Source organism: Tinamus guttatus, unplaced genomic scaffold (genome assembly GCF_059628265.1).
Source record: "Tinamus guttatus ecotype Peru unplaced genomic scaffold, ASM5962826v1 Tinamus_guttatus_pri_ptg000459l, whole genome shotgun sequence".
Lineage (NCBI taxonomy): Eukaryota > Metazoa > Chordata > Aves > Tinamiformes > Tinamidae > Tinamus > Tinamus guttatus.
The window spans coordinates 7,585,585-7,612,761 of record NW_028288993.1 but is presented as its reverse complement, the minus strand read 5'-3'; the positions used below and the strand labels follow the sequence as shown (position 1 = coordinate 7,612,761).

General features: G+C 46.8%; 2 protein-coding genes and 1 non-coding gene across 5 annotated transcripts in view; all 3 read left to right on the top strand.

Annotated features, from left to right (window-relative positions):
* The window catches only part of ULK1 (unc-51 like autophagy activating kinase 1), a 72,350-nt gene extending 62,033 nt beyond the window's left edge, over positions 1-10,317 (top strand). The window contains exons 23-29 of one of the 2 annotated variants that reach the window (XM_088532482.1): positions 286-429; positions 2,838-3,025; positions 5,646-5,824; positions 5,942-6,060; positions 7,834-7,991; positions 8,204-8,339; positions 9,758-10,317. In XM_088532482.1, the coding sequence (XP_088388608.1) occupies positions 286-429; positions 2,838-3,025; positions 5,646-5,824; positions 5,942-6,060; positions 7,834-7,991; positions 8,204-8,339; positions 9,758-9,813 (980 nt within the window). In that variant the 3' untranslated portion in view covers positions 9,814-10,317. The remainder of the gene's footprint in view (positions 1-285; positions 430-2,837; positions 3,026-5,645; positions 5,825-5,941; positions 6,061-7,833; positions 7,992-8,203; positions 8,340-9,757) is intronic. The other variant, XM_088532484.1, reaches the window with a different exon arrangement.
* A 6,165-nt stretch (positions 10,318-16,482) lies between these two features.
* On the top strand, positions 16,483-21,865 carry PUS1 (pseudouridine synthase 1). Of its 2 annotated transcripts, none has more exons than XM_088532434.1 (6): positions 16,483-16,533; positions 16,974-17,189; positions 18,494-18,631; positions 19,442-19,544; positions 19,766-20,463; positions 21,516-21,865. In XM_088532434.1, the coding sequence occupies exons 2-6, from the start codon at positions 16,983-16,985 to the stop codon at positions 21,561-21,563; spliced, it is 1,194 nt and encodes a 397-aa protein (XP_088388560.1). In that variant the 5' UTR covers positions 16,483-16,533; positions 16,974-16,982; the 3' UTR covers positions 21,564-21,865. The 2 variants fall into 2 exon arrangements, with proteins under 2 accessions (XP_088388560.1, XP_088388561.1); XM_088532435.1 differs by lacking the exon at positions 16,483-16,533 and adding an exon at positions 16,640-16,693.
* Positions 21,866-26,452: 4,587 nt separating this feature from the next.
* On the top strand, positions 26,453-26,590 carry LOC148593110 (small nucleolar RNA SNORA49). The gene has a single exon (XR_015913823.1). It is a non-coding gene; the product is annotated as a small nucleolar RNA SNORA49 (small nucleolar RNA).
* Positions 26,591-27,177: the final 587 nt, after the last annotated feature.

Sequence of the window (27,177 nt, the reverse complement as noted above, 5' to 3'; positions counted from 1 at the left end):
TGTGAAGGGCTTTGCAAGGGTGGGTGTTCCTGGGCTTGCAGGTTGGGGAGCGAGGAGGGGAGAGCAGCTGCAGCAGTGCGAAGCAGTGCCAGGCTCCCATGCTGTGGTACTCGCCAGCCTGGCTTGCTAGTGCTCTCAGGGTGCTTCCAAGGGGAGCCTTGGCCTGTGCTGGTACCCATGGGCTCTCCGCAGAGCGTGCAGGAACAGAAGGCTGCTGGGTGAGGCACACGGTGCTCCAGGAACGCTCCTGTAATGCCAGTCTGCACCTTTCAACTGTCTCCCCAGCTCCCTCAGGTGCTTACGGAGGGACCCTGCACGCTGGTGCCCGGGCTGGGGGCTCTGCCAGCCCGTCCCCAGTGGTTTTTACTGTCGGATCCCCTCCCAGTGGAACAACCCCCCCACAGACCACGAGGACCAGGATGTTTTCAGGTAAAGGGCTGATACCCACCTGTTCCACTGCAAATGTCTCCAGGCTGAGCTCCGGGCCGTGTTTCTCGCTGCTGAACACGGCCAGAGCACTCCGGGATGGCCGGAGCACGAGACGGAGCTCAGCTGCTCAAATACCTTTAAGGTTCTTGTATCGATTCCTGCCACCCCTGTTAGTGCTGATAACTGTTTGCACAGGTACAAGGGCATTTCGGTTACTGGTGCTGGAAGAGAGAGGCCTACTGTTTGTTTTTGCTTAAGTTTGCTATACTTGAGGAGTAAAGCTGCAGCTGGTCATAGGCCCAGGGATTGCTGATAGGTCAGCAGTTGCAAAGATTGCATTCCTATGGTTTTCCTCCTAGGTTTTGGGTAAGCTGTAACAGCCAAACGTAACTGATGCACAAGTACTGTTAGGGAAGTGCTTTTTCTCTTTATGCAAAAGTACTAATGGTGTTAATTATGCCCCGAGTTGCTTACGTAGGAAAAGGAGAATGCTTTCCCACTTGGCAAATCCATCATTTTGAGATGCCAGCACTCTGGTCTCATCAGGCAGCTGCCGAGGCTCTGGTACTGGCCCTTCTGGGGTAAAGAGTCCAGGAGCTGGAGTTTATGCCTAGTTTAAGAAAATATTTGGACACATCTGTTTGCATTTTTGGCCTGATTGGGTTTTTGTCTGGGTTGTTCCTCATCTGAACATAGTTGGCCCTGTTGTTCTTAATTACCACAAGGAAGGTTTGGATATAACCACAAATAAACTACTTTCCTGGGATAGGGGGACATATGGGCTCAGTTCCTGGCTGTAGCCTGAATTTCTCATAACTAAAACCACTCAGATCTTTGATTATCTGTCTGGAAAGTTGGGATCATAATCCTTCTTTTGTTCTGTCTGTTTTTAGAGTGTAAGCTCTGTAGGGCAGGGACTCTCTTGCAAAGTGTCTGCCTGGCTCACAGCCAAGGTAGCAACTCCTTTGTGCGAGGACCTCTGGTTCCCACTGAAATGTTTTGAATAGGGAAATCAGGCTTCCTGTATTGCTTTTGCGGCAACTTGGAAGCAGATCCAAGCCCAAGTTGTTAGGGGGTCGGCACTTGGATCTTCAGGGTCTTCAAAACAGGATCTCAGATGGGATCCGTGGAAGAGGAGGCTCTTGGGCAGAAAAGTTAAATCTCGTGCACAGCACTTGGCCAAGCCAGTGTGCAAACAGTGCAGCTTGGCAAGCTTGGTCTGGCAGCAACTCCTTTTGTTATAGCTAAGACACAAAAGGGTTGAGACTCTATAACCTAGATGTTTATGCCAGCAATGAGTAAGACTGCTTGACAAAGCCTTTTAACACATGATGATAGAAACTTCTGCGAGCAGGGTCCTGGAAATACAGGATGCTTGAAGTGTGATGTTGTCTCTGAAAGATCTCTCTGAAAGGTCTGGAAATACCCTGTCAGTCTTTTGAGGTCTGCTTGGCACTGAACTGCTGCTAACTGCAAGAGAGGTTCTGGAGGAAAGGAGCCTCTGCCTTGCTTGACTGTGTGTCACGTTGCTGGACCTTAGAGCAGCAAATAAAAATCACAGGGGCAGATGGGTCCCTTCTACCCACATAGTCAGTGACAGTGGAGAGTGTCACCTGTGTAGAATTAACACAGTCTTGCAGCTGGGATTAGCATCTTCCTGCTGGGCAGAACCCCTCTGCAGAAGTGCAAGTTCAGGGGGTGTGAAGCCCTCTGGAAAGGAATACCCAGGGACAGAAGTTCTTTTTAAAGTATTTATCTTTATACATGATATGCTCATGGGGTGGATTCAGTGATCAAGAGGGCAAAGAGATGATGTTAGAGGATCGTGTGATGGACACAAGACTAGGCAGGATTTCCTGAGTTCTGAATTAGGGTGTTTCCATAGCCGATGTCACTTACCCTGTGCCCAAGCTCCCATTTGTCAAGAGAAGGAAGCAGAAATGTGGGGAATGTAGTGGAAAACTCTCCTGGCTTCCGTCTAAATTGCTGATGTTTTAAAACTATGATAACTTCACTTAGCAGAGGTAATGAAGACCCAGAGTTCAAACCATGCTGAACTGTGATGGGGAATTCGCTGTAGTGGCATATGATAAAATAAGGCCAAGATACTGAAGCAGAATTTGAAAGGGCTTTGGGGAGGGAGAGGGGAAAAAAAGCTCCTGTAATTGTCTCTGTGAATGACAAATGTTCTGGAAGGTGCTTTAAATGTTGGAGTTGATAAGTTGAGATGATGAGGAGCTTGCACGAGGAGCAGTTGTTCTGGATCCATTGCTCTCCAAAGCATCTGTTGCTGACCCCTATCAGGGATGGGATCCTGCATCCCACCGTGGCAGCAGTACCCCAGCCTGGGCGAGGAATACCCAGTCTGGTATTAAAATACTAATTTCCTTGTCTGTTTTTCTTTTCAGTGGGGTCTTCCAGCTCTCTCAGTTCTGGGGGCTCGTTCACTGGCAGACACCTGGCCATGGGGGCGGGTGGTGACGTCCTGGAAGGCCCCGCCAGTCTCCGGTACGCCTTCGCTGACCCCATCGCCGCTAACCTGGAGGGGGGTGTTACGTTTGAGGCACCTGAGTTGCCTGAGGAGACGCTCATGGAGGTGGGTGTATGTCAGAGTCTTGTTAGGGGCAAAGGGGAGGGAGGATAAAAGGAAAGCACATCCACAGCTCGAATGACCCTGTGCGTGCAGGGAGACGTGACCTGATGATGTGAACTGGCTGCAGGAGAGCCAGCACAGTTTGCAGAAAGCTCAGGACACGTTTAGCAGAGTGGCTTTTGAGCCTTATATTGAGTCCCTGGGACAGACTATGTCGGGGGATATAACTTGTCATTTTCAAAACCTGGAGGTTGGAAATATCAGTTATCTGATGCGTTCTGTGTTAACCGTTTCCGAAGAAAACCTAGGTGGTTTGTCACTCTTTCTCTTTATAAGGCTCGGCATTGGTAACAGCTAATTTGAGAGAGTGAGTAGCTTAGTGTATCAAATGACTGCCCTCTCCATGTACTTGGGGAGTCAGACAGTGATACAGCCTCTAATGAAAGAATCTGAAAAAATTTAAACCTGACATGTTGCTTAAGGCAGGGAGAGGGTAAAGTCTGTACCAGAACAGCTGAACCAGCCTGCGAGGCTGAAAGGCTGCTAGGGTCCCCTTCTTTGCAGGCTGGAGTGAGGCTGAAGCAGAGCAGATGCATCTGTAGCTGAGATATATTTGAAATGTAGGTCAGGCTGTCCATGTGCAATAGAGGTGGGAGGCAGATGCAGTCATGGTTTCAGCTCTATTCCTATTATCTCCTTGGCTGCCCAGCACTGGGGAAGGTTCTTTGTATCCAAATTTTGCTGCTGTTGCTAAAATCTCCTAGCTACTGCAGAGTTCTGCACACATTGTTCTAAGGATGCAGGTTTGATCTGCTATTCCAAATTGTTTCTAGCTCAGACTTTTCTCACTTTTCCATTGGATGGCATTTGTTTGTTTGTTTACCTGCAGAGCCATGGGGCAAGGTTTTCAACATTGATGTGAAATAGTAGTGAATTTATTTAAGCATCATTCTTCTGTAAAGTCCCATGAGTACAGGGCTCTGCCAGCTGCCACCACTCCTCAGGATTGGAAGAAAAGTATTCTAGGAAAGTATCAGCTTGATCTCATTCACACCACTCGGTTCAGCTTCCCATATCTGTAGTGAGTCAGTTTGGTTTGGTGGTTTCTTCTGCTGAGCACAGCAGTCCATTTGCCTGTCACTGCCTTTCTGGCACCAAATATGCTTGGCATATTTGGACACCTCTTCGTACTCTGGGGATTTGAGTGGAACACAAACCTGGCTGGTTTTCTGCTTTCCGCTGACATTTTCAGGGCACTGAAAACTTGCTTTTTGCCTTGTTTATCTCGAGCATTGCTGTTACATTCAGATAGATGGTTCTCCTATCATTTGAAAAAGTTTCCCTAAGTGCAGGCAAGGCAAATTGAAGGTTAGGTTTGCAAGTTCGTCCTGTAGTGCCAAACAAGGCCAGGAACTGCAGTGTAATTAATAGCAGCCAACTATTTAAGCAGAGGGGAAAGACAAGGCTTTGGTTAGAGATACCAAGCTGAGGCCTGCCAGATCTCAATTTCCTGCTCTGCCACAAACTTCTTGTATGACTTGGCAGTTGCTTAATCACTGACTTCCCCTCTGCTTTTAAAGAGAAAAGAGGAAGATGGAGATAACATTTCCTTACCTCACCAGTCTGTCCAGGTAGCAATATAGTAGAGGAGAGATTTGTATTTCAGATATTCAAAGCTGCTGTGGAAGCCAAGTGCTTGAGCCAGTGAATAAAAAATACTAAGCATGCAAAAGCATGAAGAACTTGAGGCATATTTTTGTCCCAAATTCATGTAGGAAAGATCCTTACCAGTCCTCCTTTGGGAGAACCAACCCACTAAATATTTGAAGGTCAAACAAATTAGCTGCTTTTCTGCAGAGGCAGGGAAGGAACAGTGAAGCTGCGTTTGACCCAGACAGCCTACAGATTTGATAGGACCCGCAAGCATTCAGTTTTTCCACAGATGCAACCTTCCCAAAAAGCTTGCGTGCGATTTGAGCAATGCAGCTTCCCAGAAATGGGATAATCCCCTTTGATCCACAATAGCAGAAGAGAAGCTGCTTTGAAAGGAGCGTAACACCCTGGGTGAGAGTCTCTCTTCCCTCACTGACCAGACAGGACTCGCAGATAAAAATGTTGTCTTTGCTGTTGCCTTCTGAGCACCTCACCCAGGATTCATGTACACTGACCTGGAAGCATGTGAGGTGGAGAGCTAAGTGAGGGCATCGGGTATAGGGAGGGTTAAACTGTGGGTCAAGTTTCCTTGAGGGAGGAGGTTTCCACACTCATGAAACCGCCTACCGCTTGTACCAGCGTTGCTGTGATGAGGAGCAGAGCTGGGCCCACGGTACAGGCACTCTCCCTCTTCCACGTTGGCTTCCAAGCCTTGCCAGCCTCTCCAGGGAACCGCCTGTAAATATCTGTCCTGGGGCTGTCACTGCTCCTTGGAATGTGGAGGAACTGGGTGCGTGGGCCCGGTGCGCAGCCTGAACGCCCCTTCCCCAAGTGGAGGTACAGAGGGATTTCTAGCCTGATGTGTTGTGTTTTCTAAACCTGGATGAGTCGCTGACACTGCCGCCCGGTGAGCGGCCCTCCCTGCCCTGCCAGCTCTGCCGTTAACCCACCTTTGCCTTCCCTTCTGCAGCAAGAGCACACGGACATCCTGCGCAGCCTCCGCTTCACGCTGGCCTTCGTCCACTACGTGATGGAAATCGCTGCCCTGAAAGGCAGCTCCAGCGAGATGAGCAGCTCCGTGGCATCCGAGTACCAGCTGCAGGAGAGCGTGGTGGCTGACCAGATCAGCCTCCTCAGCCGGGAGTGGAGGTGAGGGAGAGTCTGGAATCCCAGTGCTGGCACTGCCTGCAGGAAATCACCCGGGATGCGTGCTGCTGTAACCTTGCCCTGCTCAGCTGCTTGCATTGCAATGTGCTTTCTTTGCAGCTATGCAGAGCAGCTGGTGCTGTACCTGAAAGTAGCAGAGCTGCTGTCCTCTGGCCTGCAGACAGCCATAGAGCAGATCAAAGCTGGCAAGCTGTGCCTCTCCTCCACCGTGAAGCAAGGTAAGGGGCTGACTAAGCAGAACTGCCCCAAAATGAAAGTATTTAAAGCACCACAAGGGCAGGGAAGAGCTTGAGTGAATGTGAGCCCCTATGTGTGCTGGTTCCTCATGGTCCCCATGCAGGGCAAGGCCTTTCTGTCAGGATGTTTTTTATATATACGTAGTACTCAAACTCCTCCTCCTTTGCAAATCTCCAGGGCTGGTTAGTGAGAGGGGAATATCTCTTATCTGATTCTTGTATTCCTCTATCTCAGATGCTTATTTGCACTTGACGTAAGTCCACTTTAATTACATGTTCTAGTAAGTGCTTACTTGGCAAACTGAGACGTGTCTTGGCAGTGATGATTTTCAAGTGAAATGAAAACACAGGAAGTGAAATACTGGTAACACCAGAGTCGCTTGTTTGCTAGTCTCTTATGGCCTTACATTTGCATCTGACTGCCTGATTTGTTGGTTATGATGTGAGCTGCCTGTGATTCAGTGATTAGAGAAAAAAATCATTCAAAAACTACCATTAAAAACTACCATAAAAACCATTATTATGGTTTTTTAAAGGAGATTTTTTTATGGTCTTTTTTAAAGGAGATTCTTGAAGCACAGGAAGTTCTTGACCCCTCAGCCTCCTTTTCCATAGGGCTTAGTCTTTGGAAGTACCTGTGCTTTCTTGGGGGAGAGAGTGTATATATAAAAATAAATAAAAGAAAAACAAAAATTATGAGCACACATATGCTGTAGTGAGCATTTTGGAGAAACACAGGTTTCCCTACACATCTTCCACGTACCCAGACTAATGGGAAAGTCATTATAACCCAAGCAAATTGTTCCTCTTCATGGACAGATCGTAGTGGCTGATGACAGCAGTGCTGCTCTGTTGGTGGTGGGAATTGGGCAAGGCTCTCTTCTTATTTGCCCACACAACATGACTCCCCTGAGGTTTTCCTCAGGGAAAAGAGGGTTTTCGGGGTACTTGGGTAACTTGGTCCCATGGGCCAAGTGGGGAAATGTGACAAGGGGTTGCCCCCGACTCTCCCTAGCAGTGCGTGCCAGGCAGGGTCTCTACCCACAACTTGCTGTTTTTTTTTTACAGTAGCTTGGGCAATGCCCAGACCTCTGATTGAATTTTATTAATGAGGACATTGCTTTGTTTGTTTTAAGAAATAAAGTCTGCCTTGGCTTTTCAAGCGCGAACCCTTCTCAAGGAGTTCTTGATTTCTCCCTCCTGATTCCATCTAGGAGCTTTGGGTTTCCCACTTTCAACTTCTTTCTGAGCAAGGCTACCCTTTGAGTCCCTCACAGGAGAACAGGTTCCCCAGGGAGCCTCGCTTGGCTCTTTAGTCCGTGCTGCTCCTCCACACTCACCTCTAGCAGCTCTCATGCAAGTCCCATACTTTTTCACAGCACATCATCACCCATCAAGTAACAGAAGCCTCATATCTGGCATGTCTGTTGCTTCTGGTGATGCGTGAGACAATTGCACAGTGCAAAGTGCTTTACCCTGAGGCAGCTGAAAGAAACAGAAATAGACCTGGCCTCAGGTGACCTGGGCGTATGTGTAGGTGTTGCCATGTGCAGGCTTGTAACTGGTGAAGGTGACAAAGGACAGGAGAAAGACAAAGCCCTGTTGGTGCAGGGGGTGCTTCATTGTTGGTCTCATAATGGCTTTAATACAACCCACGGGGCTCCGGGTTGTTTATGTGGAGTCCTGTGCATGAGGAATGGGAGGCACAGGGAGAACTGGAAGTGGAGCCCAAAGCATTTCCTTCCTTTGCCCTAGTTGTGAAGAAGCTGAATGAGCTTTATAAATCCAGTGTGTCGTCCTGCCACTGCCTCAACATGAGACTCCAAAGGTTCTTCTTGGACAAACAGAAGCTCATGGATCGCATCAACAGCATCACCGCCGAGAAGCTCATCTTCAGCTACGCCGTGCAGATGGTAAGAGCCACACAGTGCCAGGAAGAGGGGTCTGGGCAGAGCCAAGGGTGGGCACTAACAATTCCTGTCCGTGGCCTTGGATGGGTTCATTCCTGATGCCGTGTGCAGCCCCTGGAGAGCTGGACAAGGAGGTGGCACGCAGCATAGGGACCGTGTTGGGAGAACTGGGTCTGATCTGGGAATAAGCCCTTGCATGGGGTTGTTGTCTGTAGGTGCAGTCTGCAGCCCTGGATGAGATGTTCCACCACCGAGAGGACTGTGCACAGAGGTACCACAAGGCCCTGCTGCTGATGGAGGGGCTCTTGAACATCATCACCGAGCAGGGAGACATAGAAAACATCAATAAATGTGAGTGTTCAGAGCCTGGTTCTTCAGCAGACCATGCTGTGTCTTTTCTAGCTGCAGGGATCAGGAGTTTCAGTATCCAGCATCCTTGTGTGTGTGTGTGTTTGGCTACATTTTAGTGGACATAGTAGAGATTTCTTGGCTTGTAGTTTCTTCTAGCCACCAGGCCTCCTGCTTTCCCAGTGGGAAAACTGTTGGAAACGCAGGCCCTTGTTCCACGCCATACACTGAGAGCTGCTCTGCATTTGCCAGAGCTTTGCTGAGCTTTTGATGCGTGAGAGAACTTGCTGAAGGAGGTGGCTTGGCAGCAGCCAAGACCGGCACTTGGTTCCCAGCCGGACCGTCCGTCCGGTCGCGCAGAGCCCTCGGGAGCGAGCGCGAATCCGCAGCGGCTGCCGACGGAGCTGGGGGCAGCTCCGTGTCCCCCTGCGGAGGGCAGGCACTGCCGTGGGCACAGGCAGCCCCTGCAGAGCCCCTTCCTCGGCCTGCTCTGCCCCGTCACAGCTAAACCCGCCCTCAGCAGCAGCCCTGCGAGGGGAGAAGGCAGAGCTGGCAGCGGCGTCTCCTTCCCTCTGCTGGCAGGTGGACGTGTTCCCTGGGCCACATCCTAAACGCTGCCAGGCTGCCCTGCTCGTCCCCGTCGATACAGCCCTGGGATAGGTGCTGAGATGGGAGTTCTGCCTCACAGGCCATCAGACCGTTAATTATTACCAGCTTTAACAGTGACCTGAGGCTCAGCGAGGAGAGCAGAGTGTGCAGTGCTGGCTGGGGATCAATAGGAAATGCTAAGCAGCTCCCAGGGCACCGTTGCTTACAAACCTAAAGCACTTCTTTGCCCAGAGATAGAAATTTCTGATTCATGCCCCTAATAGATTTCTTTCCCCCACTGATATCCAGCTTCCTGAGCAGGTTGCTGCCTGGTAGGCTCTAATAGGTATGGGTTCCATTTCATATCTGAGATACATGTGTGTTTTGTTATTTATTTCTCAAAAGTGAAGTAATGAACCTAGAAATGAGAAAGCCTTCGTGGTAGAGAAATGAGTTCCAGCAAACTGAAAGCTTTTGAAAAATTCTTCCCGGGCTGGTGCAGACAAGAACCTGGCACTGACCACGCTGAGCTGGGCTGTACTTGTTCCCTCTGATTTAAGCCATGACAAAGGGCATTGAGACCTTGAGCCACCTTAGCTGCTGGCAAAGCCACTCCATTAACTCCAAATGGATGGACTGGTAGTGGCAGACCGTGGTCCTTAACGGCATCTTGATGCCTCCACTGCAGCCGCTATCTCCTGGTTTTCTTTGCTGGAGCTCTGATTATTCCACTCCTCAGCAGGGTGTTTTTGGTTAGATGCTCACCTGAATAAGTGTTTGTAGTGCCAGGAAAATGGAAAGATGATTTTCTGTGTCGTCTTTTTCTCTCCCAGGCAAACTGTGCATCGAGCGCAGGCTGTCGGCTCTGCTGTCGGGGTTCTGCGCCTGATGTCAAGGTTCATCCTCTCCACACATCTCACCCTAGCTGATCACTCTCTGCTTCCAACACCTGCTGCTGTGGCAAGAAATGATCCTGGCAGGAGGAGACCTGGAGGATGAACTGCTCAGTGTTCTGTATTTTGAGGCTTTGGGAAGTTGTTCCACAGACTCGGATTCTCTTGTGGGTATGTGTGACTGCAGCGAGCACCAAACTTCCCTGCCCAAAAGCCTGGGTGAAGACACAGACAATGTGGAAATGTTTCCCTCGTTGGCAGAGGGGGATGAAGGATAGAATTCCACTTCTTCCCAGCACTTTGAAGGAAAAGACTGCCTATCCCTCTTGTTTAAGAACAGGGTATTCCAGTGCTGTCTCCATTGCGGGCAATGGATGTGCTGAAACTGCTGGCTTCAGTTCACGTTGGAGGGTGTCGTTCAGAAATCAAGGCCAGTTTGTGACTTTCCCCTAGCCCAGCTGATAGGCAGGCGTCCTAACGCTTCCTGGCAACCCGAGGCTCCCCTCCCTAGCCCCTTCCCCTCCGTGTTTTTGCCTTGGAGCGCTTGCTGCGTGGCAGAGAAGGGGAGTCAGCTCCGTTGAGAGCTAAAGCGGCTCCCGCCTTCCGCAGGCTCCTGAGCAAGGCAGGACACGTCGCTGCCGGGCAGGTTGCGGCACCCGTGGCTGTCGCGTGGCTGGAGAAACGACGCAAGGAAAGAGACTCTGCCCGGAAAGCAAGAAGCCGACGCGCTGCGTAACGGCGCCGCGGCAGCCGAAACGCCTCCGCGCTCAGCGGGGCCGAGGGTAAAACTCTGGGCTGTGCAGCTTGGCCTCTCAGTACATATCTGCCCGAGGAAGCACGAGCGAGTCCTGCTTTCAGCTGTTGGTTAGAGCCCCCTTCCCGTCCCCCGTCCCGGAACTGAAAACACTAGCTTTGTGAATCAAAGGAGCACTTTACAACTGTGGGAACTGCGAGAAGTTGACTTTGCATCACACGACAACCCAGGAACATCACGACTGTTAGGAATGCTCTTTTTTTTTGTTCCTTTCCTTGTGTCCTGGTTGTTCAATTGCACTACGTGTGTGCATATATTGATATGTATTCCTGAGGGTTGAATATATGTTGATATATAGGGTTTGTGTGTAACTGTATGTATTTAACTGTACTGTATCTCGTGAGTGTGAGGCAAAGAGCACGGCAGAGTCTGTGCGATTCCTCCTCCACACCAGGCAGAGCTGACTTGCAGTCTGGCAGTACCAAGATAATTTGTGTTTTGTTTTTTATTTAAGTGTTCTTTTAAGGACAGTCGATATAAAGCTCCTTGCTTTTTAAGAGCTCAAGAACAGGCGTTAAGATCCTACACACTTAGATTGGAAACGCATTTTTAAAAACAAAGTTTTATTTGCTGCTTAATTTTTATAAAGAAATCTTGTAGTGTTCGGTTTTTGTGTTCAGCATTTCTTCTGAAGAGACTCTGTAGCCAAACGAGGCTGTGGGTGCGTGTGGCTGGGTGCGGGGTGAGCTCGGGTGCTGTGAGCGTGCGTGGGGAGCTGGCTGCCCTCCCCGCTGGCTGCGTGCGCATGTGTGTGTCTAAACTTAGCAGAGTCGTGGCAGTATTTTGTTAGCGCTGGGCAGAAAGCATCTGAAAGCAACTCGAAAACCTCAGGCTTCGTTTTTGGGGATCTAATAATATTTTGCACATGGTGGTTAAGTCCTCATTGCTTTTCTTTCTCTCCATTTTTGCACGGTCAGTGTGATACGTTATGAGGGTTCCAAGGAGCAACTTAATTGACTTTTGAGCTGGCATCATCTTTGGCAACATGGATGTTTCTGATCGCAGAGCAGAAATGCTAATAACGAAATTAAAAAACACTTTTGATTGCCCCCACCAGGGAAGTTTGAGTGTAGCTCACAGAAATCCTTCAGTATCAGGTCTCCGTTACATTCTCCCTTCACAGCCTGCTGCTTCTGTGGCTGCTTGTGCTTGTGCCTAAAAAAGCAAATACAGGAAAAAAACCAACAAAATAAGCCCCAGCCTGTGGCCAAAAATGTCGAAGAGACCCAGACTGCTTCCAAAAGGATGTGACCAGCTCGGCAAGGGCTTCCTGCAGGTCCTGCAGGACGCAGCGCGAGAGCACCAAGGCCTCCGGCACCCGCGGCCCCGGTACCTTCCAGCCAAGGAGAAGAAGAGCCCAGGACTTGTCCATGCTGCAGGTTCAACGATCCATGGACGTGGCAAGCTCAGCACTAACCTTCCAGCTGTACTTAATTACTTGAATGTACCAAAATTGTCCACATTCAATGTATACAAATATATATTGCTCCAAAAAAACAATTGTGGTTTACAGACCTACAACCAATATATATATGTATGTGTTTGTGTATATACATACAATTCTACGTGTGTGTATGTGTGTGTATGTATATGTACGCACGCAAACACATACATGTGTGTATATATATATGTTTTCTCTCAATACTTGAAACTTAGCCACTGTGCTTGAATTAAAAAAAAAAAGAAAAAAAGGAAAAAAAAAAAAAAAAAAAGGAAAAAAAATCCGACAGGTGATTTATTTTGCCATCACTTTGGTGACTTTATTTTTTATCTAATTGCATGTAGCGTGAAACCAACTTTTTTGGTGAAAAATATTTATTGCTTTGTAGACAACAAGGAATGCAAAAAAATCAAAAAAGAGAGAAAAACATTGTTGAAGTTGCTAGCGTAGTCCACTTGCTATTGTCATGGCTTTGTTACTGTTGCAGCGTTTGTGTGTAGCGTCTTTATTAGATTTCAAGAAACCTCAGTCTAATAACACGTATCTTCAGGTTTATGAGAGCGTATGATGTTGTTCTTTATAAGGTAATGCTTGATACTTTGTCAACTTCTTTTTTTTTTATTTGTGTTTTGTGTGACTTTTTTTGGCTTTAAATTGTATAACACCAATTTAAGAAAATAAAATTGATTTGAAATTGTTAGTGCCCTATGTATTTTCTGAAACTGCTATAATTTCTGTTGCTGCAGTGTCCAAGTACAGCACTCAGCATGTTTTGCTCTGCCAGCCTTGCCTTTCGGAGGGGGAAAGAGCTGTTGTCTCCTTTGCGCAGAGGGTCAAGTTTGAGGCAAGAAACCAGGTTTTAGTATTTGCAGGATCAGCCTGTTGAAACTTTATTACTGGGTGCTTGGTGAAGGCATCTGATGCTCCTGTTAAAGGGCAAGGAATGAGCGTCAGTTGTTACTGTTGTTTCCATGCAAGCGGATGGTTATAAACATGATTTATTTCGTGATTTATTTATCCAGCTTTATTTTAGCAATAGAGTCAGGAAGCTTATTGCTGCATAAGCAGTGTGCTTCCAGATGAAGCGTGGGAGGAGGGATGAGATTTGGGTACTTCTACTTTGGATTAAACGTTTCCCTGGGGGATTTGTGCTATTTTAGCAGAACAAATGGCCTCTGGCTTTGTTTTCTCTTGCTCACCTAAATCTTGCCCACGTAACCTCAAAGGAGGTGACAATAATTCCACGATCCTTTCCCAAAACTCGGCTTGCTGGTGTGTGGATGTTACTGTTGGCCTCAACGCCTGGGGAGAGACTCCTGCCCACCAGCCCCTGCTCCACTAAGTGCCGCCCCCACAGCAGTTACGGGACCTCCTGCTTTTTGTAAGAAAAGGTCTTATTTCCAAAACGTAGTTTTATGGGGACTGGGATTGTTTATTTCTCGCTCACTCCTATTTATAACCTTTGTTTCCCAGCCCTTTCCCACCAAGGGAACTGGACGTCGCGTGTGTCCTGCCTGGAGGTGCCAGACTCTGTGGAGCTGCCATTTGTGCCAGCTCTCCTGCAGGAGACGGGGCTATTCCATGTGCACTCCGCGTTTGTGCAGGAGACAGGGTTATTCCATGCGTGCTCCATGCTTGTGCAGGAGATGCGGCTATTCCATGTGCGCTCCACGTTTGTGTGGGAGACAGGGCTATTCCATGTGTGATCCGTGCTTGTGTGGGAGACGGGGCTACTCCATGCACGCTCCATGTTTGTGCAGGAGACGGGGTTATTCCATGTGTGCTCCACGTTTGTGCAGGCGACCCCTTGTTTGCGCTAGTCCCTGTGCCACAGGGCAGCCGGGTAGGGAGTGCTCCATGAATTCCCCATGAAGGAAGATGCTGCTTTTGAAGCCCTCCATGAGGGAGTTAAAAGGATCATATGGAAACTTAAACCTAAAAGGGGAATGGCTGAGTGCCGTGTGCCCCGTGCGGATTGGGAATACTCTGCTGAGTCCATAGGACTCTTTCACGGGCGGCAGAGCAAAGCGGGGAAAGTGCTAGCGGGAGACTTTAAACAGCAGAAATAAAGAGTCTCTCCTAAAAGCTCTAAACCACAAGGCCTGAAAAGTTTAAAAGCACCAGTGAAAATTGCACAACTTTCTAGACGTTTATTGTGATGTTTTGTAGCTGTTGCTTGCTGGCTGAAAACAAGCCCAAGCAATTCTCCCAGCGCCTTTGGCTCTGTTCCCATATTTTATATTTAGTTGTTGGCATGTACGTCAGCAAAAATGCGCTCATTCAGCTATCAAAGATCAGAAGTGGCCTGATGACATCAAGGAAGCAGGAATGGGTGGGTGTGTTTTAAACCGAGGGGATATAAAGATCAAGAATTCCACTTTTAGCTACCAGCTCTTTTCCTTTTAGAACTCTGTTTTTCTAGGGGGAGTTAACTCGTTCGCAGCGTGCCTAGGCCATGTGCTGTTCAGCTCTGCATCCTCTTCTGCAGTGACGTTTTGGCCAGTCTCAGTGCGCCCACTGCAGGGAAGTGCTGCCCAGAATCGCTGTGGAAGAAGCTCTCCGTCCTCATGGATGTGGAGGGTGGCCTGGCAGGAGAGCGGGGACACGAACACAGCCCCTTTAGGCAGGAGAAGTTCACGCTGCTCAGAGGCACCTCCTGGCAGCAGGGCTCCAAAGGGCTCTCTGCACCCCTCGAGCAGTGTCTGTGGTAGGCGCCTGCCTGGCTGGGGAATGGTGGAACACAGGGTAGGGATACAGATTTCCCCAGTGCAGTTCTGTGGTGAAAACAGCATTTTTAGGCACTTTAGAGATCCCCACCCTCCCTATGCCAGTTGAGACCTGACAGGGGATGTTCATGCTCTCAGGAAATGTGTTAAATAACGCGTTTGTAAGAAGGAGCCTAAGAAGGTAAGGCCAAACACAGGGTTCTTTCCTTAACAGGGACCAAGGCCAGCCGAGTTTCAGCATGTTCCTGGTTAACCCTTCATCAGCCCTCCCTGAGACCCAAGCGCTGCTGCTGGAGATCCCTGGGGCCGGTCCCAGTCCTTTCTGCTGTCGCACACGGCCGTCTCTGCCCACAGGAGCCAAAGCTCCCACACAAGAGCAGTCAGCCTGCCGTGCCCGAGGCTGCCGCGTGCCAGCAAACGCCTCGCAGGCCCACGGGTGCTTCGTGGCATCCCATGCATTTGCTTGCATGGACAGAGAGCACGGTAAGTCACTGTGGCGCGGAATTACAAGCCTGTCAGGATTCGTGCTGCAGGTGATCTTCAACTACAGACAAATCGTTTCCAAGCCTCTCACAATTCAGATCTAGCTTTAGGCAGCGCTGTGTGCTTTCCCAGTGAGACTGGACTGGCCTGTGTTCTGGTTACAGAACCTGGTGCTGATGGGACGCTTGGCTTGCAATGGCACATTGCTGCTCTCCAGTGGCGACGGTCCTAGGAAAAGACATGGGCAGGGAGGTGGGACTCTGCCAGAGATGGCACAACAGGAACAAGCTGTTCAGGGCAGATATTTCACAATATGGTGTATGCTGAAACTCTGTCTCCTCAGTGCCTAAGCAGGGCGGGTTGCTTCACTCTGGATGTTAAGATGTTCAGCTCCTGCAGGGGTGGCTTCAAACTCCTGCCTGTAGGACACAATGTAAGCAAGGGAAAACACTTTGTTTTTGCTTTTCTGATAGCCTCGTAAAGAAGCGGATATTGGAATAAGCGCTCAGAGCAGGGCATGAAGACTTCAGATTGCCAGAGCTGACTTAAGCCCCCAGTTCTGCAGTGGTAGGTATGATTGCCCAGAAATTCCAAAGATGCTCCATCCTTGCAGCTACAGAAGGATGAATCTGGTTGACTTCATGGTTCCTTGCTACAAATATGAAGGTCTTACTTAAAACTCAGAAATATTGAAAACATAATCATAGAATCATTAAGGTTGGAAGGGACGTTTAGAGCTCATCTAGTCCATACTCCCTGCACACACAGGGTCACCTAGAGCACGTGGCACAGGCCTGTGTCCAAGCGGGTTTTGAGTTATCTCCAGAGGAGATTCCACCGCGATTCCCTCAGTCACAGCACGGGAGGAAGGATGGAGCGGGAGGGCCGCGGGCAGGTTCGCGCTGCCGGAGCCCCACCTGGAGGCTGCTCCTGCTCGTCCTGCCTCCCGCAGGCCGCCTCCTAGGGCGGCTCCAAACGGAGCGCGCGCAGCCCTCCCTGGCCCCGGCCCGTCGCACGGCTCGTGTTGGACCCCCGGGCGGGGGGTATTTTCGCGTTTCGCGTTTGCGGGCTGCAGCGGAACGAACCTCCTCCCGCCGCTGCGGGCCGAGCGCCCGCGGCCGCCGCTCCCTCCCCACAGGGGCTGCCCTGGGCGGGGCCGGGAGGCGGGGCCTCCGCGCTCGCCCCGCCCCCGGCGCGGCCCTGCGCGGCCGCCGTAGCCGCCCGCCGCGCCCACGTGCTCCCGCCGCGGCCCGTAAGTGGCGGCGCGCGGCGGCGGGGCCGGGCCCGCGCGCGCCCTGAGGGGGCGGCCATGTTGGCGCTGCTCCGCCGCGCCGCCAGCGCCCTGGGTCGCGGCGGGGGCCGCGCGGCGGGAGCGGCGTGGGGCCGGCCTGGGCCCGGGCCCCGGCGCGTAGGTAACGCGGCCGCTCGGCGCCGGTGGCCGCGGCTCGTGCGCGGCGTTTCAGGGGATGAGGGAAGGGGCGGCAACTGGTCTCTGGTCCCCTCTACCTGAATTTGGCCCCGGAGCTGCCTGCGGGCTCTGCTGAGGGCCCTGCTGCGTACAAGGCTGGACAGGCCGCAGCTATCTACCTCAGCGAATATCGGTCACCTTGGGAAGGGCCCCTGCAGAGATGAGGGTGTCACTGTGCACTTCAGTCTTGTGCTGAGTCCTGCCTGCTCTCCTGCCCCTTGCAGGTTCTCATCATGGCTGAAGAGGTGAGGGCAGCGGTTGCCGGCCAGCCCAAGAGACTGATGAGCAGCAGCGAGGAGCCAGAAAGGCTGGAGGAAAATGGGCACCTGTCCAAAAGGCTGAAGAGCCAGGTGGATGAGGAGGACCAGACTAAGAAATTGCCCAAAAGGAAGATCGTGCTGTTGATGGCGTACTCAGGGAAAGGCTACCATGGGATGCAAGTATGTGGTTTAGTCAAACATTGCAGCTTTCTTGTCTTAAGAGTTTGTCAGGTCTGTAGCTGTAGTCAGAATGATTGAATAGGGAAGCAATTGTGGCTTCAGAAAGCTGGGCAGGTAGGATCTAACTAAAGAATAACCAGTTACACATCTCTGATGTCTGATTCTAGTAGATCTGCCTTCATATTAGAGCATCTGCACAAATCTCCTAGAAAACCTGTGCTGATGACAAGGTCCTGGGGGAGGCTGAAAGCACCGGCTCTGCCGCTCTGGCAGAGGTTGAAGTGCTCTTTCATAATCCTCTTTGGACCAGTTCTGCAGTTTCTGGTTGAAGCTTTACATTTCAGAGCAGTTGGGCTAAGTTTGCTTTAAGTTAGGCCTCAGGTATTGTGGCATTATGCAAAACATCTCAGTTCTCTAGAACCTGGTTACGTATTTTTATGAAGCAAATCTGTGTTTATATTGCTTTCTCTTAAACGTTTAAGTTTGCACTTGAAGACATTGCAAGTTGTCCTTTTTTGATGCCCTGACTTACGGCAGCTTAGAAATGTGCAACACTGTTATGTTTGCACGTGGAGGAAAAGGGATGTTGCACCGACAGTCCCGGCGTGTTACCGGTGCCCTGCACTAGCCTGACCAGCGCAGGGACCCGCCTGGTGACATGTGACACCAGAAGGATCACGCTGCTCCATCTGCTGCTCTGCTCCGTGTACTGCAAGCTCCACATGCTCCTGGGGCATCCTGTAAAACCTCCATGGGATACTTAATGATTCATGGGATACTTAATGATGGTTCAGCACAGAAAAAGGACAAGTCTTTCATGTTTATGCAGCAAAGTTTAGTGCAGAAAATCCTGGAGAACATTGTAGTCTGACTCTTGGAAGAGCACAGGCAAACTGAACAAAAGAATTAAATGAGCCTCTAGGATAAGAATTTGTGTCTGCTAGGTTGGGAGCAGCAGTGGTTAGTGTTCCAGGCTGCACACTGGAACTGTGTATCTGTGGTGCGGTTTCATGCACGAAGGTGAGTGAAACATCAAAAAAAAATACATTGCAGAAATCTTCCACAGGAAAGTTAAAAATGCCCTTTTGCTTCCAATAATAGTAAAAGTTAAATGAGAATGTAGATGTTTTATTAACAATCTCAGGTGAAATGTAGTTAACTTTGTTAGAGAAAGGCAGTGCTTTTAGGATTGTGAAAGGATGATCTTAAAGAATCTTGTAACATTGTTCAATGCTGATCTTTAGGGAGGTTACTTAATTTTTACTTGTTTTATTTCTTTTATTATGTCTTTCCTTTTCTTTTAGAGAAATGTGGGATCTTCGCAGTTCAAGACAATTGAAGATGACTTAGTATCTGCCCTTGTTCAGTCAGGCTGCATTCCAGAAAACCATGGGGAAGATATGAAGAAAATGTCTTTCCAGAGATGTGCTCGAACAGATAAGGTATGCTGGTTGGTAAATGTTATTCAGCATAGATGTTATTTGAAAATTCTGCCTTTATCCACTATTAAAGATAAGTACAAATAACTATCTAGAGAGTTAGAAAAATGCCCTAGAAAGATGCAGGACACTGACTGGATAATGTTGGTAAAACTGGTGCTTTGTTTTTGCTGTGTCTGTTGGCATTTCTATCATTCATCTGCTTCAACCTCCCAACCTGCTGCTGCTTCTCACTGTGGCTGCTCCCTGGTTGATGTGGAGCTTGAGAGCTTAAAGCTGCATCTCAGTCATTCTTAGGGCTGCCACAGTGGTGTTCTAGCCCTGAAGTTCATGACTGATCTTATGTATAAATAATTTCTTTTCAGCTCTTGCTTAAATACAATGAGATGTCATGAAAGGAAGTGAAATATTGTCCAAGGCTAAGGTGCTGTATGGCTACAAAGCTATACAGTGCTAGCAGATTAAATCATGCTCATCTGCAAGTTAATAGATCTGTTTTGTGGTTGAAATGCAGAACTGAGAAAGGAGCCTGTTCATGGCTTTGCTGCCAGCTTCTCTGTGGCTTAGGCAAATCTGTGGTTCTTGGTCAACTTTGTTTCAAATATGGAGTGGGGAAACACCACTGTACAAAGGTGAAGTTGAAGAGTAATCTGACTTGCATTTCTGCATGTGGTCTTGTCTTTGTCTCACTTCTGCCTGAAAGGACTAAGGAGAAAAAAGGGATTAAACTCATTCTTCAGCTATTTCAATTCTGCAGGTGCTTCCTTAGAGCCCATAATTAATTACCTCTGTGTTCTATGTTTTTTTTTATAGGGTGTATCTGCAGCTGGACAGATTGTGTCACTGAAGGTCAGATTAATAGATGACATCTTAGAAAAGATCAATAGCCATCTTCCTTCTCACATCAGAATTCTGGGTAAGGATACTGCAACAGGCAAAGGAAATGCTTCCAAAGAGGATGTCTCTCCTGCAGAAGGTCACTCCCCTATCATTATAATTTTAACCTGAATCCATTTGTTCCTGTTACTTTAAAAATAATGTCCTGTAAAATAAATCTTTTGTTGTATTTTTATTTTAAAAATACAATTGCATTCAGATTGTAACCTACTGATTCAAAAACTATACTTTTAAAATAAGGGCTGAAGAGAGTCACTGGAGGATTCAACTCCAAGAACAAATGTGATGCCAGAACCTACTCTTACATGCTGCCAACATTTGCCTTTGTCCATAAAGACCACGATGTGCAAGAGGAGACTTTCCGACTGAATAAAGAGACCCTTGAAAAAGTGAACAAACTGCTCGCTTGTTACAAAGGAACACACAATTTCCACAACTTTACGTCTCAGAAGGGGCCCAAGGACCCCAGTGCCAAGCGATATATAATGGAAATGTACTGTGGAGAGCCCTTTGTAAGGGAAAGCATAGAATTTGCAGTGATCAAAGTAAAAGGCCAGAGCTTCATGATGCACCAAATAAGGAAGATGATTGGACTGGTGATAGCAATTGTGAAAGGTTATGCTGCTGAGTCCATCATAGAACGCAGCTGGGGTGAGGAGAAAGTAGATGTCCCCAAAGCTCCAGGACTTGGGCTGGTCCTGGAGAGGGTGCACTTTGAAAAGTACAACAGGCGTTTTGGAAATGATGGGCTGCACGAGCCGCTCGAGTGGAAGGAGGAGGAGGAGAAGATTGCTGTTTTCAAAGAGCAGTACATCTATCCTACTATCATCAACACGGAAAGGGAGGAGAAATCCATGATGAACTGGCTGAGCACCCTTTCCATTCATGACTTCAACTCTTCTGCAGTTGAGCTGCAAGCTAACAACAAAACCTCAAAGGTAACAACATGGGAGCAATTAACTTTTCAAAGGGAAACTGTCAACTTAAAATGGTTTTTGTTTTCTGTGGAAGATGACAGTTGCCTGGATCCTGAAATATGCTTTATCTTTTTAGTCTCTGTGCACTTGATGGCAGTGGAAACAACTATACATTTTTATTTTTTCCTCCCTCCCCAGCATTTTGTATGAGGCAACTGAGGGAGGAGGAAAAGTTTCTAAAACGCAGGCTTGCAGAATCACAAGTTGACAACACAAATTGTGGATACATAACTGGCTTTTGCTATTGTGAATCTGTTTAACTACTAGTTAATCTGTTTTAACTACTAGTTTTCAGTACTAGCCCTAGTTTTAGAGTTTAATAGTCTTTAAAAATAGTTTTATCTAGGGCAGTCCTGTTTCAACATGTAAAATAAAATTTACATCCCAAAGATTACAACCAAGAATTCACAGTCTTGGTTGAATAGCATAAGCAGAAACTTGTTGGGATTATTTTTGTACTTCTGTATTGTAGCGCTGTATGAGAACACTCATGACAAGAGGTAGGACTCTTGCAAAGAATGTCACGTTAGTTTGGTGAAATGGGACCCAAAAAGATTGAGGCACAGACAGTGCTTACCTGGCTCAGGTGTATGGATGATAAAGTTGACAGGGCTTACTGCAAAACTCCAAAATCTGGATTTACATGATGTAACAAATGTAGCTTTTGAGCAACTTTCATGGAAGAAAAAGCACCTGCAAGTCTGTATTGCCTGCACTTATTTTGAACATCAGCATTTCATGCTGTTAGCCAATTCTAAGTTACTCACGTACTGCAAGTTGTAAATGTAATTGAAAAGAGACTTTTGCTGGTAAGTGAAACCCAGTGTGCGAGGTCTGCCACAAGAAACTTTTTACTGTCACACAAGTTTATGACAATAAACTTGGCTATGAAGTTAGGATCTTGCCCCATTTTCTTACACTTCTGGGTAATTGTAGAAGACAATATTTGATTTTTAGGACAACTGGCAGAAATAAATGAATACTGACGGTCTGTTTTCTTTTTTGCTTTACAGAACAGTGATTTTGAAGGCAGTGATGGTTGTGATGATGATTCTGAGTGAGCCAAGAAGTGGCTGGTCTGGGACTCTTACCTCTTGCAATTTGCTTTGACTAGAGGAAAAAAAAAAGTGGCCTTTTTAAATCCAAGAATGCAGTAAAGCAGAGGTTTGCATGCATGAAGAACAGATGTCCAAGAGAAATCGGGTGGGGAAAACTGCAGAAGAAAAAGTAGAAGCTGCTGCTTATACCACTGACTGATTCACCTGACTGGAATACTTGAAAATAATGTAATGAAAAACATGCTTTCAAAAAGAATCTTGTATTGCAAGAAATCTTAATTGCTCTTTGCATAATTTTTATTACATATTTACCTGGAGAATAGTATTTTAAATATGTATAATCCCTACATGCAGATGGAGAGAACATTTTAAATACCCATTTTTTATTAGTATTAAGCAGTTATGATTCCATGGATTTGTGAAGATTTTAATAGTTTAGAGATCAGGTTCACTAGAAGTGGGGGGGGAAAGGTTCTTATTTTTCCATGACATCCACAACTTTCCTGTGGGATAATATGCATGGGTTAGCATTCCTTATCATGTCAGTCGTTCAGAATTCTGCTGCCATAGAATCAGTTCTTCCATGCTTTTTAAAGCTTTGCAATTAAGATTTCTTACTTGGTGAGTTCTTAATTTCTGAAAGTGAAATGAAATATTTTTAAGACCAGATGTTTTATTTGGAAGATGTCATCCCAATATTGTCCTTCTACTTAGCAGAAAGTGTGCAGCCATTAAGGTTTGTGTTGCCTATGGTGGATTGCTAAATGTCTTGTTGCTAGTTTGTTTCTGAATTTTAGTGGAAACCCGCTAACCATCTGCTATATTTTGAAGGTTAAATGGTTCATATTTTCTCTGGGCTGTAATCAAGTCTGGGTTGAATTTGTGCGAATTTTCATTTCCCAGGAAACTGCTCAGAATAGAGGAATTCATGCAGTGATGCGGGAAGCACGTGTCCAAGGAGTGTGTTCCTTCTCCTTTCATTTTTTGTGTTCTAAGCATCCATCCGCCTCTGAATTCTTGCTCTGCTTCCCTCAACTCTGGCTTGAGTCCTGGTTCTTGGTTACAACTTTAAGGAGAGAAAAAGGAATAACGTTGGCAGCCCTTCTGCCCTCCTAAACCAGAAAGCACCTTGGAAAGGGGTGAGAGTGGACTAAGTCTCTCCAGGTTTGGGGGCTTTGGTAACCAACCCCTGTGTGGAGGGTTGTGTGGAGGCTTACTCCACAATATTAAAGCTCACGTCTGTGACAAATTCCTTGATAGAAAGGCAGTGGTGCCTTCTCACTTAGTTGTTCACACAAGCACAGCTGTCCTGTCGGCTCAGGACACGTCTCAACACTCGGTGCCTCTAGTGTGAACCAAACCTTGTGGCCCTTGCCGCATGTTGTAGTTCAGGTCAACTCTTCACTCCTTTATTCATCAATTTCTGTCCAAGGCCTCCACGTTTGAGGGCTCTTTGTCAGAGCAGGCTGTCCTTTGGAAAGGATTACCTTGATGCTTCTTCTAGGTTAAAGTTAATGTTTCTAAACTGGAGGCCTTGCTCTCTGTTTGTCGGTCGGGCTGTTAGAGTTACCAGCTGCTCCAGACCGAGCCGTCTTCTCTCCCAGAAACTCTTTTAACTCCCTGTCAACTTGAGCAAAATATCTTTGTTTGCTCCTCATAAACCCCTTAAAGTGACACCTGTGTGTCTGTTGAAATGGATGGGAATTTCTGCCTATAATCTTTGGAGAAAGAAAAATAAAATAAATGGATATTTCTTATCTTTTAGTATGCGTAAGTTTTATTTTGTGGGAATTACTGGAGTGGTGTTTCAGGCCTGAGTTCAGTGCAGTTAAACGGCTTTAGGGCTCAGGAAATGAATTTCAAGAAGTGGTGCGGTGTCCAACCCCGTGACTCAAACCACCCCGCACCTGATGGGGAGAGGGAATCATTAATTTAATTAAAGCAGCGGCAAAGCTGAGGTGAAGAGCGGCGCGCGGGGCGCCACGCGCATGCGCCGCCGCCGCCGCCGCGGCGCCCCCTCGTGGTGCCGCAGCCATGGCGGGGGCTCCGCGCTGTGGCGCGGCCGGGCGCGCGGGGCCGCCATGGCGGCGGGGGCGGCCGCGCTGAGGGGCGGGCGGGCGCGCGGGGCGGCCGCGGCTCCGCGCTCGCCGCGGCGGGGAGGTCCCTGCTCTCGCGCTGCCGCCGTTCCCCGGCTGTCGATCATCCGCGGCCGCGGAGAACACAGGTTTTCCTCGCAGCAGATATTTGCGTTCTCTCTGACTTGATTTTTAGGCTTCGTGAATTAAAATTTTCTTCTTGCCTTTGCCCACTACCTTTTTTTTTTTTTTTCCCCTCTCTCTCCTGAAATATCTTTGTTGCTCGTTTGTTTTTTATTTTTCTTGCTCTCATACAACTTATGGGATAAATCTTATTCTAATTGCTATCATTATTGTCCTCAGTCATCACTAACTTAATGGATTTGCTGCTGCCTGAAAGACCCCGTGGGCCCCTGCACCTTCCTCAATCCCAGGGATTTCCAAATTCCACCTGGATTTCCTGAGGTGGCTCCTGCAGGAGGGAAGAACATCCCATTGGAGAGCAGGTATCTGTGGAAGATAGTCTTTAAATAGCAATATCCCCTTCCTTGGGGAAATACATCCAGGAAATAATTATTTTGGGTTATGTCGGGTAGTGCAGTCCTTAATTTAACGGCTGGGGGCAGGTAGAAGGAAATCCGAGCATGTGCAGGAATGTCATCTTCCCAATGGGCAGAGGTCTGTGCATTGAGACTCCTGCCTCACCCCACGCATGTCTCTGCAGTAGCCTCTAGTGGCTCTGTCACCGTTAAAATTAGAAAGCTTTTCAATTACAGCAAGAGAGCTTGATTACCGGTAGGTTATTTTTAAACGAGTCGCAGCCTCCAGATTAAAGAACACGGTATAATGATAGCGCTCTGCAGACCGATCGTGTGCTACCCTATGCGGTAATTGCTTTCAGTAATTTCTTCTTTCTATATTTAGTTATATCTAATTGTTTTAGAAGAAAAGAAGCATTAACAGTGTTTGAAAAATACAGGATGAAAAACAGTGTTCTGCATTTGTAATTTATGCACTTGTGATTGTTTCATAACTTTTGTCTGAACTTCGTCCTTAAATTATTTAGGAGATGAATATCCTAGTTTATATTTTTCTTCACTGTTCTTAATATCCTTTTTTATATTTCCAGTAAATTTCATCTTGTAGTGGTGTTTACTCAGGCATTAAACTAATGCCTTAATATTGACAGTCTGTTTCATGTGTTATCTCACCTCATTTCCTTTTGAAATGAGGTGGCTAGTTGAGAAATATAGAATATCCTCATATTGTAACATCATGTATCTGTGAAATTAAATTGCTTTCCTTCATAAAAAAAAAATACTGCTTTCCTGGACAAATTAATTTATTAATGTGACAATGGATGACTTAATCACTATGTCTAGATCATTATCTACTCTTTGGTGTCCAACTCAAGTAAAATATTAACCCTTTGTATGATAGGGTATGATACATGTTCACGAACAGTGTATAGTTTACAAGATTCGTGTGTGCATATCTGTTTGCTGAAATAGAGGCACTTTTTAATTTGTGCGCTCTCCAATGGTAGTTTGAAGGTCCCACTATATTCTTGCCAGCAGGCATAAAACAGGAAAGCATTTTTATACATTAAAATATCAAACCTTACATCCGTCTTTGTATCCGACACATTATTCTGTTCTTCAGCTCTTAGGTTACTTACTTCTTTTATATTCGTTGATGGCAATTATTATTTACATAGTTATTCTACTTTATTTTCAAGTATGACATATCTTTGTGTGTCTGAATTCTTACAAAACAAATGACAAGGGTAAGCAAGAGGGAGAAATATCTTTGTAACTTTAGAGAGAGAGGCATTTTTCTCTTGCCCTCTTCTGATAATGAGGGTTTTACCTTTATCTCATGTTGACATAAAACTTTACTAATCACTCAGCTACCTTTAGCCAAATTCTTCATGTTTTGGGGCATACACGCACTTTTATTACTGTTACTTATTTCTTGAGTAGTTAACAGCCCAAGCTGCTACAAATTAGAATGAAATAAGACTTTCTTATATTATAGCTTCCCCTCATTAATATAACAACGAAATGACAGACTTCAAATTTAATCTGAAAGAGCAGATATTTTCCAATTTCCATCTGCTGGAGCAGACAGTAAGGCCTAATTTTCTACGGTTTCTAGACACCCAACTGGTGCATCATGAATCAGATAACAAACCAAAACATTGATAAAACCGTACCAATGTTCTTGTCTAACTCTTGATCGCTGCATACAGGACTGTTAAGTTCTTATTTCATAAACAGGCAAGATGAAGGCCATGCTGTCGGTCTTATGGAGCTGAAAGCAAGAGGAACATTGTGTGTTGATTTTCATGGAAATGATTCCAGCACTTCCAGTACCGGAGCTTTTCCATTTTATCACATACGTAACAGTAAAAGAGTGGTGCTCAGAGTTGTCTGTTATCTGGTGAGAGGATTTCTTAGTCAGATTAATAGCAAATAGACGTGAGGAGGAGGGAAAATGCCAGAGGGAAGTTATTTATTTGGGTCTGTAATTTGGGAAAGCCATAAGCTTATTTGTTATTTAAGCAAAATACATATGTAGCTATAGCACAGGACATAGCTATGTACAAAATACGTTGGTTATATTGGTATTTGATGTGACATCCAGGGTGTTTCCAAGAGGTATGCCTTAAGTTGTTGTACGCTTGAATAATTTATGCTTGAAATACGTCTTTTTTTTTTCTTTTAAAATAGCATTTTGCTAATTGCTTTTGTTTTCTCTGTGTGTAGCTAGGTACACTGTTAAATCCTTAACTGTAGTTGTGTTTTTGTGTTGGCACTTCCTCAGCCTTACTCCAGGGGCTTTTATTTCTGTATAGTGCCCTGGCATTGCCTGAGGATAAATTGAAAATATGCTCATTTCCCTCCCCAGTAAGATTCTCAATATCCTTTGGGGCCTACGCGCTGAGCAAACATTAACAATATAGTTAAGTTGTCCTTTGTTTATTTGATTTCAAATCTCATTGTCATGCTTTCTGTCAGATGCAGTATAAAACCTAACTGGAATACGTTGCCTTAAGGCAACTCACGTCAGCATGGTACAAGGTATCCAATTTAGTCCATAGACAAGAAAATGATGAAGATGATGAAGCATGAACAGAATGTAATAAACCAATCAGGTGTGCCCAGGCATCGGACCCAATGTTGTTATTGTAGATTTCTGGGTTTTAGTCTGGTCAATTGCCCTATAAATGGTACATAAATGATTTTTAATGGTGCATAAAATAATTTTTCAGTTATGCACATCTATAATGTGAGCTCTCAGATACCTTCCCAATCTATACCAAGCTTGCCTACATTTTAAGGTAATAAGAAAGCATTTTTTCTTTAAAAGAAAATTGTTTGAGATTTATGTTGTATTGATGTGAAGTCGTAATGAAGTTTTTTGGCTCTCCATTTCAGGAATTGATAAAAACCTTCAGCCAAGAAGCTGCAGGTGTCAACCATGTAAATGCAGGAACTGCCGTGTTCTATGGAACTGATTCAGATCTGCTGGTAGATGCA